The sequence below is a fragment of the Triticum urartu genome, chromosome 5, assembly GCF_003073215.2.
Source record: "Triticum urartu cultivar G1812 chromosome 5, Tu2.1, whole genome shotgun sequence".
NCBI classification, from domain to species: domain Eukaryota; kingdom Viridiplantae; phylum Streptophyta; class Magnoliopsida; order Poales; family Poaceae; genus Triticum; species Triticum urartu.
Window position 1 is genome coordinate 482,608,119 of NC_053026.1, and position 17,666 is coordinate 482,625,784.

Here is a 17,666-nt window from a genome sequence, read left to right on the forward strand (position 1 = left end):
TCTACTATGAAATTGCAACTTGTTATTCAGAATATTCATATGGGTTTTCTAGTGGATTCGTGCAGTACACATACATTTCTGGATGAATTTTTTATCTGCACTTACTGGAGTACAAGCTATGGCCCCTGTTTCAGTTAAGGTTGCTGGTCGTGCCTTGCTCACTAGTGAACATCATTTACCAGCATGTCAATGGTCTTGTCAGGACCATACTTTTGTGTCCCACATCAAGCTTCTACCATTAGGGGCCTATGATGGTATTATGGACCTCGATTGGTTGACTCAGCACAGCCCAATGCATGCTCATTGGGAAGAAAAATGGCTGTCATTTTACAGAAAAGGGCAACTGGTTACTCTACAGGAACCTGAAACTCATACCAGTTTCTTTACTGTGGTTTCTGTTAATTACCTTATAGGTATGGCAGAAGTACTAGTTTTCCAGATGAATTGCAACAAATTTTAGATCAGTATCCAGATCTAACTCCTAGAAGGGAGTTTGATCATACCATTCCTCTCATTCCTGGTGCTAGGCCTGTTTCCATTAGACCATACAGAGTTGCCCCCCATCTTAAGGATGAGTTGGAAAAATAGGTGGCTGAATTGCTACAGTTTGGGATAATTAGAAGGAGCACTAGTCATTTTTCTTCTCCTGTAATTTTAGTCAAAAAGAATGATTGAACTTGGATAATGGTGGTAGACTATAGATATTTAAATGCTCTAACACTAAAGAGTAAATTTCCTATATCTGTCATAGATGAATTGTTGGATGAGTTGGCAGGAGCTAGTTGGTTTTCTAAGTTGGATTTAAGGTCAGGTTATCACCAAATAAGATTGGCCCCTGGTGAGGAGTACAAAATAGCTCTTCAAACCCACAATGGTCATTTTGAATTTGTTTTTTTAACTTTTGGGTTGGTTGGTGGTCCTGCTACATTCCAAGGAGCTATGAACTTCACACTTTCACCTCTCAACAGAGTTTGCGTTTTGGTTTTCTTTGATGACATTTTAGTTTGTAGCAAAACTCTGAAGGACCACATTGTGCATTTGAACAAGTGTTGCAACTTCTTAAGGAACATCCATGGAAATTTGAACTCAGTAAATGTGCTTTTGGACAGAGGAGCATTGGCTATTTAGGCCATGTCATCAGTGAGAAGGGAGTTAGCACTGATCCTAGCAAGATTACCACTATTGCAAAATCGGCTTGTTCCAACACATGTTAAAGAAATTAGAGGGATTTTGGGCATCACTGGTTATTATAGGAAATTTATCAAACATTACGGCCTCGTCAGCAGACCTCTTACTCAACTTCTTAAAAAGGGTATTCAGTTTATGTGGACCTCTGACACTGAAGTGGCCTTTCAGACACTTAAAGAAGCACTTATGACTGCCCCTGTTCTAGCTATTCCAGACCTTACTAAACCATTTGTTACTGAAACAGATGCCCGTGATAAGGGATTTGGAGCTGTTTTGATGCAATGTGGACATCCTTTGGCTTATGTTATTAAGGCCTTTGGCCCCAAGAATCGAACATTGCATGTATATGAGAAAGAATATTTGGCTATTCTCTTGGCACTGGAGCATTGGAGATCTTATTTACAAGTGATGGAGTTCACAATTAGAACTGATCAAAAGAGCTTGATCCAGTTGGAAACAAAGATTGCACACTCCTTGGCAACAGAAAGCACTTACAAAAATGATGGGCTTACAGTATAAAGTTGTTTACAAGAAAGGGTCCACAAATTCTGCTGCTGATGCTCTTTCCAGGATGCCCCATCATGATTCAGAAGTTTTTATCTATTTCTGCTGCTACACCTATGTGGTTTTAGGATATTCTTTCTAGTTATGAACATGATCCTAAAGAGCTCAAGATCTTCTCCGGCAACTTAGTGTGTCTCCCAGTTCTAAACCACACTATCGTTTGCAGAATGGCCTTAGTAAGTAGTACAAGGGAAGAATTTGGGTTGGTAATCTTCCTTCTCTTTCATTGCTCTATTGTCAGGGTCTTTCATGACAGCCCAATGGGAGGACACTCGGGATTTGTCGTGACATATAAAAGAATTCACAGTCTAATCTGCTGTATAGGTACGAGGAAGTTTATCCATGAAATGGTACAAGCTTGTCTTACTGGCCAGCAAGCCAAGCCAGAGAGAGTTCCATACCCTGGCCTATTGTGTCCTTTGCCTGTTCCTCAACAAGCATGGGAAATGGTTGCAATGGATTTCATTGGTGGCCTTCCTTCTTCTAGCAGGTATAATTGCATTCTAGTGGTTATTGATAAATTCATTAAATATGGCCATTTTATTCCCTTCCATCATCCTTTTTGTGCACCTATTTGTGTCTGAGACTTTTCTGGACCATGTTTTCAAGTTGCACAACATGCCAAAGTATATTGTTTCAGATAGGGATCCTATATTTGCTAGCATTTTCTGGAGGCAAATTTTAACATGGTCCCTCTTACCTCCTTTTTTTACATGTGAGGTAAGAAGGTAAGAGTCAATCAAGCCATTCATTGATGAGATTAACGGCTAAGATCTATTTTATACTCTTACCTCTTATGTGAAAAGAGGGGGTAAGAGGGACCATGTTAAAACTGCTCTTTTCTGGAAGGCTTTGATAAAAGCAACTGCCAGTGAATTGAAAATGAGCCCAACCAATCACCCTGAAACAGATGGCCAGATTGAGGGAGTCGATCAACAGATTGAGTGTTACCTCAGATGATTTATTAGTACGTGCACATCCTACTCATCTGTCTAAATGGCTTATTTTGGTACAATACTAACTAGCATTCATCTGTGGGGAAGTCTCCTTTTGAGGTTCTGTATGGTCAGGCATCCAGATAATTGGCATTTCAGTTTGTAACACTATTTCCTGTCCTGACACTTCTGCTTGGTTGGAACAGAGAACTGTAGTTTTAGATTTTGTCAAGCAGCATCTGCACAGGGCTCAACAGAAGATGAAACAGCATGCTGATAAGCACAGATTGATCGGTCATTTGCAGTTGGTGACAAGGTTTTCTTGAAACTATAGCCATATGTTCAATCTTCAGTGGTTAGGTGAGCTAATCATAAAACTTTTCTTCAATTACTATGGCCCTTATACTATTACAGAGAAGATTCACCTAGTCGGCTTGCAGGCCGTGAATGGGTTGAGTGACCTCTGTAATCGTTTTCCTTGTACATACTGCTGCCTGCTGAGGATAAACTTGGCAGCGAAGAAATGGTCAATCGGCCGGCTTGTAACTCGAGACAGAGGTGAAGGAGGATGGAAGGAATTCCTCTGCTCGTGAACTAGTTCGAATTTCCGGATCCACAACCTTTGTTTTCCCCAATTCCAATTCTAGCGCTGATACCGACGAGCAGCGATTCGCCGATGTCATGACCAAAGGTCTCCCAACAGCTGCATTTGAGGAGTTTCGATCCAGTCTGCCTCATCAATGACGCATGGACTGTGGGGTGGTGTAAACGACCCTAACTAACTCATGCACGCCGTGGTACTTTCTAACTGAATATCCCTAGTCTTTAGCTCATTAGCTAAGTCTACAGGGAGTTTGTTAGCCACGATTGATTTTGCACATTCATGCACCGTAACTGTATATGCACGGACGGCATGATCAATGAAACTCCCGTGTTGCATCCTATCCTTTCTCTCTTACAGTTTTGTATTAGCTCCATTTTTAAAGCAACTTTGCGGATGCGATACATCTCTAGCCCCTGCTCTGCTCCATGGCTTGTGATGGCGCTGCTCCATGTACATCAGGCTCGCTCTGTTCCATGGCTGGCGCATTCCGCTTTGGTGTGCGATGGGTAATTAAGCACGGCAGGGAAGATATAGAACCGACGCCCGGCAGCGATTGACCAAGGAGACGGCCGAGTGCTGGTCTGCTGGATTGATTTGAAACAGGTGTGAAATTATCGAGTATTTAATCAAAAACTACCACATTTCACGAAAACGTGACAGAAAACTACCACTTTACGATTTTATGCGGAAAACTACCACTTTTGTCCTAGTCCGTGGCAAAAAACTACCAAGTCTCGAAACCGGTCGCTTCACCCGTGCTAAGCACCAAACTAACCAGCCGGTCCCACGTTTCAGGCGCCACGGTGGCCAACCGATGCCCGCCGCACGTTAACGGCGCGTCCGCGGTCGGAAACGGCGTTGTCAGAGGATCAACATCAAATGACCGCTCCCACGTTTTGGTGCATTGAACGCAAACTGACAACCGCCGTTTCCAACCGCAGACGCGTCGTCAACACGCGGCGGGTGGCGGTTGGCCACCGTGACACCTGAAACATGGGACCGGCTGGTCAGTTTAGTGCTTAGCGCGGACGAAGCGACCGGTTTCGAGACTTGGTAGTTTTTTGCCATGAATTAGGACAAAAGTGGTAGTTTTCCGCACAAAATTGTAAAGTGATAGTTTTCTGTCACGTTTCCGTGAAATGTGGTAGTTTTTGGTTAAATACTCGAAATTATCCGGTGCCCCCAAGCGAGGCCTGAGTTGCATATCCACAACAAGTAATTCGGGATTACTTACACAGAAATGGATGTATCTAGGCATATTTCAAATTTCATACACATTCATTTATATTCATTTCCGCGACAAGTAATTCGGGACGGAGGGAGTAGTACACAAGATTGACAACCAGTATTTTCTACGTCGAACAAAATAACAGACTAGCATCCATGATCATCTCTTGTGAGTTTTTTGGTTTCACTTCTATCGCTTCGACCTCTTCCATGATACGTACATGCCTCGTCATGCCCTTTTTTTTCAAACCACGTGATAACCTCATTATTTATTTATTTCAAAATGATGACCGCCCACTCCTAGTTCCCGGGAAACAAATCCCACACAATAAACCCATTATTATTTTCTCAAACCAATCCCCACCTCTCGTTTCTGGGGAAAGAAAAATCCCTTGCAAAGCAATCAGCAGAAATCAAATAAATCGCCAATAGCAAGAAATCCTTTGCAAGCAAACAATAAAATAAAACTCACGTAGTTGTACAGACACAATGTCAATCGCATCATATTTTTCTTGATCTTTGCTTATAAATTCCCTCCCCACGTCATATCTCAAACTTAACCCAATCAAAATTTCCTATGTTGAACGACTGAAGAGAGTTGCCCCCGTTCCAACGCACAGGTATTTAGCTAGTAGAGATAGCAACAGGGCCGTATGCAGCAGGCTAGCAGAGCTGAGAGCTTAATGGTCAAGGGGGCAGCTGCCCAGGAGTCCCCCACCCTGCAGTGGTCATCTCGCCAATGGCATCATAAGACGGCCTTCACTGCTTCAGCTTCCTGCTAGATGGACAGCCGCGTCGAAGCAGAACTCTTTTCCAGGTTCGAACGTGGCCTCGAGCTCCTCGTAGCTTTGCAGAACCTTCAGGTTCTTCGACGCGTCAAGGTTCTCCTGTAGCATGTCAATGCAACAGAGGTAAATGACCAACCAATTCACATCTAAAGTAGGAAACCCATGGATAGTAGTTATTACCTTTTCGACATATTCAGCGACTGCGCGATTGATGATTTTCTTGATGGCTGCTTTCGTCACTTTTGATGGTCCAATCAAGTGCAGAGCGACTTCTTTTGGTACCTGAGCCACAACAAGATTCATGGAGCAGGTCAAAACACAATCCAGCTAGCATGAGCAGATGTTCCGAAGCAGAGGAACTAAATTTTGGTTGTCACGAGAACTTACATTTGGAGTTTTCCCTGAATCATTTCAAGTAGCACCAATGTCGAGGAAAGTGACCAGCGTTAGTTTCACAAAAGAAAATTAAGCAGCTGTCTAAGCTGTAACAATTGAAACTGCTACAAAGATGCAAAGCTAAATAAATAAGAGAAGTGCAATCTACGGTTAATATAATTAAACAACTTCTATATGGATTAAAGCAAATAGCTCGGCTAATGATCCATTGAGACATATGATGAGTGTATGAGACATCAAGAAGCCATTTGTTCTGAGTGTTCTTCAGATGTTAAATATTGAACTCATGGGATGAACTCCTAAGATTTTGAAGATACAAGATCGAATAACAGAAACAGAGTTGCAACCGTAGCTCTATCTGAACTGAGATGGATAGGGAAATAAAAGGCTTGCTACCTCCTTTCAATCGCCGAAATCCTGGAAGTGGTTGTGCAGCGGCAATATGCTTTGATAAGACTTTCTCAAAGACAGAATCCGTCATTTTACTGCTAACAGTTACTCGTATCTGTGTCTTGTAACAAAGAAAATGGAAAAGTAAAGAGATTAAGATGAAATCTGCAAAAGAGCTGGATTTTATTTTCAGTCAATTCTATTACTGAGAGCAAAATGCCAAGCAACCTCTATCACTCCATCTTCTTCAGTAAGCACAGAAACATGAAAATCTTTAAAGGCTACCGGTGCTTGCATGGGATTTTCTGCACCTGATAGCATAAGCCCAGAAGGTAAGATTTTCGGTACACTGTTTGGATAACATGATAAGAGGATAAAGGTGTACATTGTACTGGAGATACTGCCTGAAGCGCTCTGCAAACTTTATAGTTGATTCTGGAAAATAAATGCACAAGCAACTATGAGCAGTGAAGTAATCCATTAGTGGTAAGCACTAAGCAGTAGGTATTACTCCCTCAGTACAATCGAGTGTAAAAGGAATAAACATTTTTTAAGACTGTCAATGATCCGATTAAGCAGAAGCAACCTACCGTTTTGAACATTCTTTGTTAAATATCATCAGACAAGCAGAGGATGGTACATCATGCGAAAACTGAAGTTGAGGTCCAAGCCCACTGGTGCGTTTGTGATTCACCATCTGCAGCACATTCCACAATTTTGTTTTTATCAATTAGTGTGCAAGGTCATTTGCCTGTCTGAACATATATCTTTCTACCTTACATCGCCCTGAATTACAATAGCACCCGTGTGTGGATTTAAATCTCTTAATGCTAAAACCTCTTAATACGTTCTCTCTGTTGCAAATTCTCTCGTAAGCATCAGTCCTAATCACTGAACCCAAAGTTCTTCACAAGTTTGAGGAAAGTTAAGAGCCGGAATTTTTTTAAGCCAGCCATTCTATTAGAATGGCAAATACATCTACCTAATCCTATCCATTCTCTTCAATTGCAACAAATTGCGCCAAAAAATAAAATCACCAACATTCCCCAATATAATTCACATCAGATAGCCTTAAACCCTAGGGAACGATAGATAAACCACACCTCAAGAGGGTAGCATCGGAGAGAGGGGGAGGGGGGTAGCGGGTGTACCTTGAGATTCACGAGGCTGGTTGCCGCAGCAGAGCCTCCCATGGAAATGGGTAACTCCATTGCTATCCAGTCCAAGAGAGCTTCTGCCGCCTTCCAATTCCAAGCAAGAAACCCCAGGACCAGGAGTGGAGTACTGGAGGTGGGCAGGAGGCAGTTATCCTATTCCCCCTTGGATCCCGACCGTTGATTTTCAATCGGTCGGACAGAACGTTCCGCGTCTGTTTCACCAGCACTTCCTTCAGATTCTGTCTTGCCGCTGGGCGCGCACGGCGGCGGCGGCGGCGATGGAGGTGGCGGCGGCGGCGGGGGTGTACGAGGAGATGCTGCGGGTGGTGGAGGCCTGCGCCGCCCGCATCCGGTGGCGCCTCCGCCCACAATCCAAGCGCCGCCTCCTCAACGGTCCGTGTCCACTAACATGCTCCTCGTTCCTCCATTTGGTGCTCCCAGGAGTATAAGCTGCGAGCTCGTGTCGTTTCTTTCTTTGTTCTGTGCCGTATTGCTGAATTTGGTGCTAAAACATGTGATTCGGTAGCTGGTTCATCCATCCATTACCCGGCCCAGCTTGGCATAACTCGATCGAGCTAAGTTCAGATAGTTTCAGAGCAATGTTTAGTTCCAATAGGTTCAGGGTTTGGTACTACCAATAGGTGGGTAGATTGATCAGCTAGTTGCAGAATACCTGTGCAGGGAGACGATGATTTCTAATTCGAGACTGCATTTGGCATTAGTGCACTGAGGAGCAAACTTATTGAACTGGCACTGACGAGTTCCTGGCAGATATCATGTTCCTCTGCACCGGGTTGCGGCCTGTTATACTGATGGACTACGGCGGCACGATGCCTCAGCTACAGGACAATCTCTGCAGCTTGCTGCACCATGCTCGGCAGGTGATTGCCCGAATTCAGTGTGTTGAGTTATCTGTATTTTATCCTTCGCCGCTACTGAATATCCATCCAAAGCATCTCTCCCTTGTAAAGTAGCAACTCAGATTTGGAAGTTATGATTCTATCCATTGTTGAAATTTTGTATGAGCGAGCATTGGATGGGGCTACTTCACTGATTCAGTGGTAAGCCCTCATCCCACTGAGCTGATGTGTGGCTCATGTCGGCTGGTATTATTTCGTTGGACCTTTTGTCTTAGCAATTGGTGGCGACTTCTTGTATTTCTTTGCCGTCAAACAGTTAGATTTAAACATTTAAGACCTGAATCTTGATTGCTGTAATTTAAATTGGAGCTGGCAAATCGCAGTTCCATCTCAAATTGTTACATTTAAGCTATAGTTGAGTGTTTTAGTTATGATCTCTCTCAGTTTGCATCTTTGCTCGACCAATCTGTACTAGTCTTTCGAGTATAGCAGTTTTAATATCCTGTTTGACCTGTAGGAAGCAAGGATCTTGAATCCGCTAAGGGTGATGGTTATCAAAGATATGCTCTATTTGATTCACGTACAAGGACTTGCTGAACACGTGTCACCAAATGGAAGGTCACAGTACCAGCTAGCTTTTGTGGACCTAGAGAAAAGCTATTGCAAAGTCTTTACCTTCTCAGATCACACTTCTGTTTTTTTGGTTGATTGCCCTGTTTTACATTACTGACTGATCTCCTGGTACAGCTTCTTGCAAACACAGAAAAGAATGAAACCATGGTGGAGCTTTTATCCGTCCAGGATCATTTTTCAGCTAAATTCCCTGTTGAAGCAGATGTAGAACCTGGAACAGCAAAGCAGAAGTCGGGACTTCCAGAGAGAGACACTGATGTGGAGTGCACTGGCATCAGTATTGCTGACGCGACCTCACTGGTTGTTGATCTGAGTGCCTTCCTAGAGGGTACCCGAATTGCACTGCCTTCTCTGAATGGGTAATTTCTGGTTCTCGCTTCCTAGAGAGTATCCAACCTCATGAGCATGGAATGCTAGTCCACTGGAATCATTGCATGGGCACTTGTAATCTAAAAGTACCACATATCCTCATTATAAAACATGGCACCTATTCTTTTGCTAATTCTTAACATCAGAATTGAAATATCTTGCACATTCTTATATTTGCTATGTTGCCAAAGTTAGCCATTTCAATTGGCCTCTCCCAATTCATTGTTTCATGTTGCAACATTTGTAGGTGGCTTTTGGGTTATCCTGTAACATATTTGTTTCGCAATGGAAGTGGTGAGGCGGCCACTCAGAATCTCTCCAAGCACTCTCTTCACATCTACAGGATATATGTGGTCAGGTTTGGCTTTTTTTCACGAACATTCCAGTTGCTTTTTTTTCCAGGAAGAAATTTCTTGTAGCTCTGATACTGGTATATCTTACCACAGAAATCGCCATTCAGATGCTAAACAATCAGAAGAGGAACTGCTGAGGTAAAATATATTTTCTACGGTCTGTTCAATTTTTTGCGAGGGGTGTTTCACTTAGGTTTCTGTGTTCCTGCCACTTGTCGAATGCTTATGTTTCTACCTGACCACTGCATGAGCTGTAGTTCAGACATACATACTTACGTAAGCTAAAATTTGCACAATTACCTGTAATGGGAGGGGCAGCGCCTTGGGGTGATCTTACAAACTAACAGTGACATGGTATATGCCAGTTTTTCAGTTCCGTGTGACATGAGCGCGAAACGCGACGAAGAACCATGGGCCAAGTCATTTCTAGCTGGCATAAACGGGAAGCTTGAGCGATGCAGCCACGTCTGGGCCTCGGCGCGTCTGGAGATCGAGGTCTTCCGAAGCCAGTCCGGGGTCATCGTGTTGTAACTCAGATTGCCATTAGGCAGTTTTACCACTCGAAGTCTGCTAAGCTGGCATGTTCAATGCTAGCTGATGCCTGTATGTCGATTAGAGAACTGAAGGGTCTGAATGAGATTTATCATTAATATGTTTGTATGATTGGTGCATCGATGCATCATCTGATCATCATGATGTGTCATGTGTTCAATTCATCTGATGGATATCATCATGGTGTGTCATGTGTTCAATTCATCTGATGGATGTATCACCTCTTTGTCTTGCTGGTTGTGAATTACAGAAATTACTGTAAGAAATTGCGGTATGAGACCATTTCCCCTTTTCAAGCTGACCTTGTGCGCTAAATCCTCCATGTGGCGATTTTAGTCAATAAAAACTCTCTTTCTCCGAAGATTGTTCTACATTCTCAGGATTCATGAAATTCATCTGACTCAAAGATGGACCTCTTCTATGCCTTCCACCACCATCCTAGGACACGGAATAAAGGCGCCTTTTTGGGGCTCGCTGTGGGTGCAATGGAAGAAACCAAAGGACATCGGCCCCCTCATCTTCGCAGCCTCCAAAAGGAAGAACTGGACGGTTAGGGAAGCTTTACGGACAACGCTTGAATGCAAAAGATCGACTCTTCCATTGGACTCATCATGGACCACATCGTCCAGTTTGTAAACCTATGGATCCACCTTCAGCACACCTAGCCCCGTGATGAAGTCGAGGATGGCATCACCTGGGAGCTTGTGGCATCCGGCGATATGGCCTCCCTTACCATGCCCCCAACCCCCTCCCGTGTCGCCCCCCGCAAGGCGACGGGGAGGGAACCCTAGCGCACCGCCGCCGCTCCTCCTTCTCCTCCCCCCTCCCTCGTCGTCGCCGCGTGCTCGGTCGGGCAAAGCTCGGCTGGAGCCGGCGGCGGCGGGCGGCTTCTTCTCCTCATGTGCTGGGCCGGTGCGGGGCGGCTCTGACGGGCAGGACGTGGCGCGGTGGCCGGGTGCCGCGGCGTGGCAGCACACAAGCGCCGAGGAAGCGGGCAGGTGTGTCTGCTTTGTGATGGGCGGCGTGGAGGACGGTGGGTCGTGCTGGTAGTGGCGTTTGGCGGTCGTGCAGGCTCTCCCCAGATCTGGCATGTGGCGGCCACTGGCAGCGAGGGATGTGTCAGCATTGGGAGGCAACGTGATATGCCCTAAAGGTAATAATATTGTATTATTATATTTTTATTATTCATAATTAAAAGTTTATATTTCATGCTATAGCTGTTATGATCCTGGAATATGTGATTCAGTGGAAAACTCATATGCATGTGTGAAATGATAAACGGTAAACAATAGGTTTCCAGTCTCACCTCTAAGACTGGCTCAAGTGTTGTTGGTGATCACATTTTTCGGATCTTAGGATATCGTTAAGTGTAACGATAGTCCTAAAACAGCATTGAAGATATGACGTTAGAAGAATGGTCATGTTGAATCGATCCAATACTTGTCTGTTATACTTTGTGATTATATCGTCTAAAATCATATGTAATAACATGGAGTGTTAGCATGTGTTTTAGTTCCTTAGACCATAAGAGTATCTCGGTTACTTCCTACTAGACGACGGATTTTGGGGTTTCTCAAACGTCATCTGTAACAAAGTGATCATAACGACAACTTTCAGGCTCACCGGAAAGTTTGACAAGTGACCGGATAGCTCGAGAGTGAGATTTGCTCCTTCGAAGATCGAGAGATATTCTTAGGGCCCTCTCGGTGTGATGGCATCTATCATCGTCTGGCCAGACACAGGTGACTACGCCACGGGGATGCCGAAACACGTCAACAAGAAAGAAGAACAAAACGGTAATGGGAGCAACGATCTAGTGAGCATGGTGATGTCTCAGGAGGATACCAATGCACACTGGGTTTTGCAAAGTATCGCGAAGTAAAGGGAACATCACATGATAACCAAAGGTTCACTCGAATATCATTCGTGTAATCATAGGGACCGATATGGATGTCCACAGTTTCGCTATGGGTCATTAAACAAGGGGGTTTCATTCATGTTTATGGTTTACCAAACCTACGGGGTCATGCTTAAGGTTATCATAATCTGCTGAGTGCTAGCAGTACAGGAGTAATGAGAATATATTTGTGAAATTGTTTCATTAATATCCGGAATAATTCCAAGAGGTCCCAGAAGCGTTTTGGGATCATCGGAAGGGTTTCGGTGAATATCAGATAATACCGGGTATTACCGATTAATTATATATAGGTGGAAAAAAATTTCGGTGATGTTAAATTATATATATAATGGTCTAGAAGTGTTTAGAACATTTTACAATTTAAATATCAACGGGAATTAAAAGCCAAGAGGAGGGCCCAAGAGAAGTTGGCGCTTCCATTTCCTTGTGGGAGGGGGTGAATTGGACTAGGGGAGGGAGTAGGACTCCTCCCCTAGGCCGGCGCACCAAGGGGGCACTTCCCCCTTTCTGGCTGCCCTCTCCCTCCCCTCTAACCTATATATACTAGAGGATTTCCACCTTATGTTAATACAAGTTTTGGAGCCTCCTCTAGTTGATCTAGTTCTACTTCTTGTTGGTCCTAGTTGACTAATTAGAGCTAGCCCTGGCCACCTATAATCCTCATAATTATAAGCGTTGTGTGGTTCTAATCCCCTCCCTCTAATTCTCCGGCGACGATTAGCTCTGGACGGCGAAGCGCTGCCAATTAGAGAGGCTGTGCTTTCGGTTTTAAGTTCGAGGGTGGTTCGCGGGATCTTCATCGACGTTCAAGGGACTCCAAGTACGATCTACACCGACTCGTCTACTTCTGCTACACTCACGACGTTCAAGGGACTCCAAGTACGATCTACACCGACTCGTCTACTTCTGCTACACCCATTATGCATCTTCATATTGTTCCTGGGTGATCGTAAGGCGATTTTTTTTGTTTTCTACTATGTTTCCCAACACAACGGTGGGTGGTGTCTCCGGTGAGGTGGAGCTGCTCGGGTCTCTGCTTGGCGGCCTGGCATGGACGTCATTGTGGGAGGCCGGCCTGATGGGGGTGCCAGGGCCTCGATGGAGTACGCCAGTTTGGGCGGCGCCATGTGGGGGTGATCACGGTGGTTGGGCTCATGCCGGCAGCATGGCCTGGCGTGGGGGTGCTGCTGAGGCTCCTCTGGATCGTTGTGGGGCAGCCCATTGCTCTCTTACAGTGGTGGTCCGTGTCATCGGCGGGGAGCGCGCGGTTTTGTTTCGCGATGGTGGATGGCGTCCGGCGGAGTGTAGGTGCAGCGGGCGACCTAGTCTGCGCTAGTTGCCTTCCCATTAGTGCTCTCCTGCCTTTTTGATCCATTGCGGCGGCGGTCCGAGCAGGTGCCCATGGTGCTGCTATGCTGGAGGTCAGGTCGACGCTGATGGCCGCGGGTGTGGCGGCGTGTGAGTTTGGCTCGACCAAGGTCAAGGACCAGTGTTGGGCCATGCTCGGCGGTGGCCGTCGGCAGCTCCTAGGCCATGTCTCCCTCGGTCCATCGGGATTGACTGGGAACGCAGAGGTGGACGCTTCCTACCGTGAAGGCGCTCACCCAGGCTAGGTGGTTGATTTCGGGTTAGGAGTGGAAGGAGGTGCCTTTCGTTTCTCCCACCGTGGTTGTGTGTTGTGATTTCGATGGTTGGCGGTATACCTGGCCAAACCTCGGGCCGGGCCGGGCTTCGGGCCGGGCCTAGCCAAGCCCGAGCCAAAAAACCTGGGCCCGAGCCCGGCCCGGCCCGGCCATCGGGCCTAGTTTTTGGGCCCAAGCCCGGCCCGAACATGCAAAAGCCCGCCGGGCCTCGGGCCGGGCCCCTTTAGAAAACTGCAAAAATGACGGGCCCGGGCCCGGCCCGGCCAGGCCACCGGGCTCAAAATCTAGGCCCGAGCCCGGCCCGGGAGCAGCGTCGGGCCGGGCCGGGTCGGGCTTTTTCGGGCCGGGGCGGGCCGGGCAGCCCATGGCCAGGTCTAGTTGGCGGTGACTCGGGACATGGATGCTGGGGCGGCGGCCCCAGACGGCGGTCTGAATGATGGTTTTCCGGCAGGTTCCATGACGGCAACAGTGGCTATGCTTCTTGGTCGTCTGGACGACAAGGGGTGTAGCAGTGGGTGATTCGGGCACACTTTCTGTCCTCGGTAGTGGCATTGCCTGGATCCGGATCAGGAGGCCGGTTTCTCGCCATGGCTGGTTTGGGTGCCTCATGGTGGCACGGGTGAGGTGCCGAGTAAAAGCTCCACACTTTGGCGCTGACGGCGACGATATCTGCGGGTGTCGTTATCTTCTTGAAGACGTCGTCATGGTTCTCTCCGTGGCGAGTCTCTGGGTGAAAACCTATGTCCTTTTGGGCTTGACAACGGTGGTGCTTTTGCGTTCCCCTCATGAGGGAGTTGTCGTGGAAGCTAGGTGTCCTAGGTCGTGTCGTGGTGTTGTATTCTGGTCGTCATGTGATTAATTGTTCAGCAACGCAATCGTGTGTGGTTATGTTGACCAGTTATTTAGGGAGTTGCTGTATTAGAGGACTGCCTCACTATATTGTATCATTTCGCCGTGTAATTTGGTGATGTTGCTTTATATATAAACCTAGGTCGTGTCGTGTAATTTAGAATGAGAGGAATGTAAGGGTCTTGAGGAAGAAATTAACACATTCGTTCTACATTCTTCGGCATATCAAAGACGACGCGAAACTCTGGATCACTGCAGGACATGCATTTAAGTACTATCATGTCGTGAGATTAATCATGTAATCATAATATTTTTGTTATGATGTGCTCCCGTGTCGAGCTTGCTGTTCTGGACTCTAAAATCCTTAATTAATGAATGAGTCAAGCCTTTTACCTCGGGTTTTTTGATCGATGAAAGCCTCTGCCTGAGCTCTAATACGTAAACCAGAAACCCGTTTTGTGGAAGAGTAGACGCACACCAGCCCGACCCAGCCGCCTGCTTCGACTTGGAGTTCGACCCGCTCTGCAAGAAAGAAAACGGAACACGCACAGAAGGGGAAGGGGAAGAGAGGGGCAGGGCACACCACCACCAAAGCCAGACCGCCAGACCGAGCGCGCGCCTTCCTCCGACGAGGCGAGCCAAGCCCAGATCGAATCCCCCCTCCCGAATCCATGGACGGATCCCACTCCCACGCGGCCGGAGGCGGCGAGGGGACGCAGAGGACGCTGTAAGCAACCCCCCTATTTCTCCGATCTGGAATGCCATGCGCTCCGCGAAATTTCTTATGCAATTGATAGTAGCATGGATGGAATTTTTTGTTGTCGATCTACAAGCCTCTAGGCTTTAGTTAGTCTCTCTCGGCTCATAGCTAACCAACCCAGCAGTTATAGCGCCTTCTGCATATGTTTATTCGTGGACTGTTGTGTTACCTATCTGAATTTTTTGACCTCCATGGCAGAATGAATGATTTTATGGTGTTAATATAGAAGCCTCTCCTTTGTCCTAGCTTATAATTAGCCAGCCCAATAGATATACATATAACGCCCTTTGTAATTTGCCCAAGAATTGGTTCTACCAATCGTGTGCATGCTATTGTTTTTTCAAAAATACTACTACCTTCAGTGTCCAGGCTTTTCCTGTAGTGTGCAACTGCAACTTTATCCTGGTGCTATTGTGTCTTTCAGTAAATTTGATGCCTTTTGTAATTTGTCCAAGAAGGTGCTTATAGCAATCTTGTGTGTGTTATTTTTTTTTCCAAAATACGTTCATTGCCCAGGCTTTCCTCTAATGTCCAACTGCAACTTCTTTCATGGTGCTATTATTTTCAATAAATTTATTTGTATACACACATGGTTAACTCTCGACGCTGTATTGCATCAACAGGAACCCCTATGTGACTGGTAACTCTGTGATTGCAATGAAATACAAGGATGGTGTGATCATGGCATGTGACACTGGAGGTTAGTTAGCTGTCACTTCTTCCGCACAGGCAAATGTAGTTGTTCCTCTGATATGCGACCCATTATCTGATTTCTTGTGCAGCCTCCTATGGGTCAACTCTGCGATACAAGAGCGTGGAGCGTATCAAGGAGGTTGGTAAGCATAGTCTTATTGGAGGGAGTGGGGAGTTTAGTGATTTCCAGGAGATTCTGCGCTATCTGGATGAACTGACGTAGGTTACCTTGTCGAATGGCTTTGCTCATGTGTGTTCTTTCTCTCTGCTGTGTGAAATTGATGTGACATCCTCATCTCTGCTCCTTTTCAGTCTGAATGATCATATGTGGGATGATGGCAACTCATTGGGCCCCAAGGAAATCCATGCATACCTGACAAGGGTGATGTACAACCGGCGCAATAAGTTTGACCCCCTGTGGAACTCCCTGGTGCTTGGTGGAGTGAAGAAGGGCCCAAAGGGTGATGAGAAGTATCTTGGCATGGTATGTTATTATATTGGTTTGAAAGAAGATTGCTGTTCTTTCTACTGCTACTGGTTTGTCATGACCTTATGTTGTGCCTAATTTTGGTGTTCAGGTTAACATGATTGGTACACACTTTGAGGAGAACCACATTGCCACTGGATTTGGGAACCACATGGCAATCCCAATACTTCGTGGTGAATGGCGTGAGGACATGACCTTTGAAGAAGCTGTTAAGCTGATTGAGAAGTGCCTGCTGGTCTTGTTGTACCGTGACCGGTCATCCATCAACAAATTCCAGGTTACAACTTGTCGTCTTAGTGAAGTCACTTACTAATGCCTAGAAGAAATTTAGCCAAATTCCTTCAGTATGTAGCTGCTGAACTGTTATAACATGGATGGTTTGTCTGGTTTGGTTGACAGATTGCCAAGATCACGACCGAGGGATCGACCATCTACCCGCCGTATGCCCTGAAGACCAACTGGGGATTTGCCGCCTTTGAGAACCCGTCCAAGGGCGCTGTAGGAACATGGTAGACATATGCTGCTGCAGCCATGAGCTAGAAAACGTAGCATACTCTGCTGCTGAAGCAGTTTCGGCCCGTGTTAGTGTTTGATCCGAACATGACTGGAACTCTGACATCTGCTTTGTGTGACATGCTATAATTTGATTTCAAGTTTTATGAACATTGAGTGTGGTCGTGTGGACCTCGTATGATTGTGGTGCCTACTGTTTGCGTCAGTTAGATGTGCAGGTATCCCGTTCACATGCCATGCTCTAGCGCTGCCCTTCTCTTTCATTTGTTTTTGGCATCGCAGCTATTCTTTCTTAGTTGACCGCACCTTTTGCTGCAATGGCGGACCTAGGTTGTTCGATGGATGCTGTAGCTGAGATCAGGTGAAGTCCTGGAGGTAGTGGTGGACAAGAACACCTCCGTGCTCGGGGTTGTTTTTAAAGTCACAATCGCAAGCTGCCGACGTGACAACCTGAGCACGGCTGAGTCCTCCTATCTGCTGCTCTCTGCGGCAGATTAGTAGCGAAAGCTCTGGCGTTATAGGCCAGCCCAGTTACCGAGCGCAATTCTTACGGTTTTACAGCGATTTTTGTTTTTTCTTTGGTTGTTTTGGATTCCTTGTTTTTTCTCTCGTTTTTTTCATATACGACATGAAATGTTTCTTGAATAAAGGTTAACCATTTTTCTACCACATTAAAAAAATCGAAAAAAGATGTCAGCATTTTTTTAGTTACATAAACATTATTTATAAAAAGTGTGTGGACATTTTTCTAAATTACATGAACATTTTGGTGTATCCAGAAAATGTT

The 17,666-nt window shown here is 45.8% G+C and overlaps 3 protein-coding genes across 4 annotated transcripts; 2 read left to right on the plus strand and 1 right to left on the minus strand.

The window, feature by feature from the left end:
• Nucleotides 1–4,960: 4,960 nt before the first annotated feature.
• On the minus strand, nucleotides 4,961–7,398 carry LOC125510013 (trigger factor-like). 2 transcript variants are annotated; one of them, XM_048675101.1, is made up of 8 exons: nucleotides 7,244–7,398; nucleotides 6,683–6,789; nucleotides 6,478–6,527; nucleotides 6,321–6,403; nucleotides 6,099–6,207; nucleotides 5,694–5,707; nucleotides 5,487–5,588; nucleotides 4,961–5,405 (listed from the first exon to the last, which is right to left on the minus strand). In XM_048675101.1, exons 1-8 carry the CDS (start codon nucleotides 7,301–7,303, stop codon nucleotides 5,286–5,288), a joined length of 645 nt encoding a protein of 214 aa, XP_048531058.1. In that variant the 5' UTR covers nucleotides 7,304–7,398; the 3' UTR covers nucleotides 4,961–5,285. The 2 variants fall into 2 exon arrangements, with proteins under 2 accessions (XP_048531058.1, XP_048531057.1); XM_048675100.1 differs by having other exon boundaries at nucleotides 6,099–6,213.
• Nucleotides 7,399–7,453: 55 nt separating this feature from the next.
• Nucleotides 7,454–10,157, plus strand: LOC125510012. The gene is made up of 7 exons (XM_048675099.1): nucleotides 7,454–7,642; nucleotides 8,021–8,130; nucleotides 8,627–8,776; nucleotides 8,857–9,101; nucleotides 9,359–9,469; nucleotides 9,558–9,602; nucleotides 9,830–10,157. Exons 1-7 carry the CDS (start codon nucleotides 7,528–7,530, stop codon nucleotides 9,993–9,995), a joined length of 942 nt encoding a protein of 313 aa, XP_048531056.1. The 5' UTR covers nucleotides 7,454–7,527; the 3' UTR covers nucleotides 9,996–10,157.
• Nucleotides 10,158–14,895: 4,738 nt separating this feature from the next.
• On the plus strand, nucleotides 14,896–17,057 carry LOC125556390 (proteasome subunit beta type-4-like). The gene is made up of 6 exons (XM_048719136.1): nucleotides 14,896–15,153; nucleotides 15,810–15,886; nucleotides 15,969–16,098; nucleotides 16,192–16,363; nucleotides 16,458–16,643; nucleotides 16,766–17,057. The coding sequence occupies exons 1-6, from the start codon at nucleotides 15,098–15,100 to the stop codon at nucleotides 16,877–16,879; spliced, it is 735 nt and encodes a 244-aa protein (XP_048575093.1). The 5' UTR covers nucleotides 14,896–15,097; the 3' UTR covers nucleotides 16,880–17,057.
• The last annotated feature ends 609 nt before the right edge of the window (nucleotides 17,058–17,666 follow it).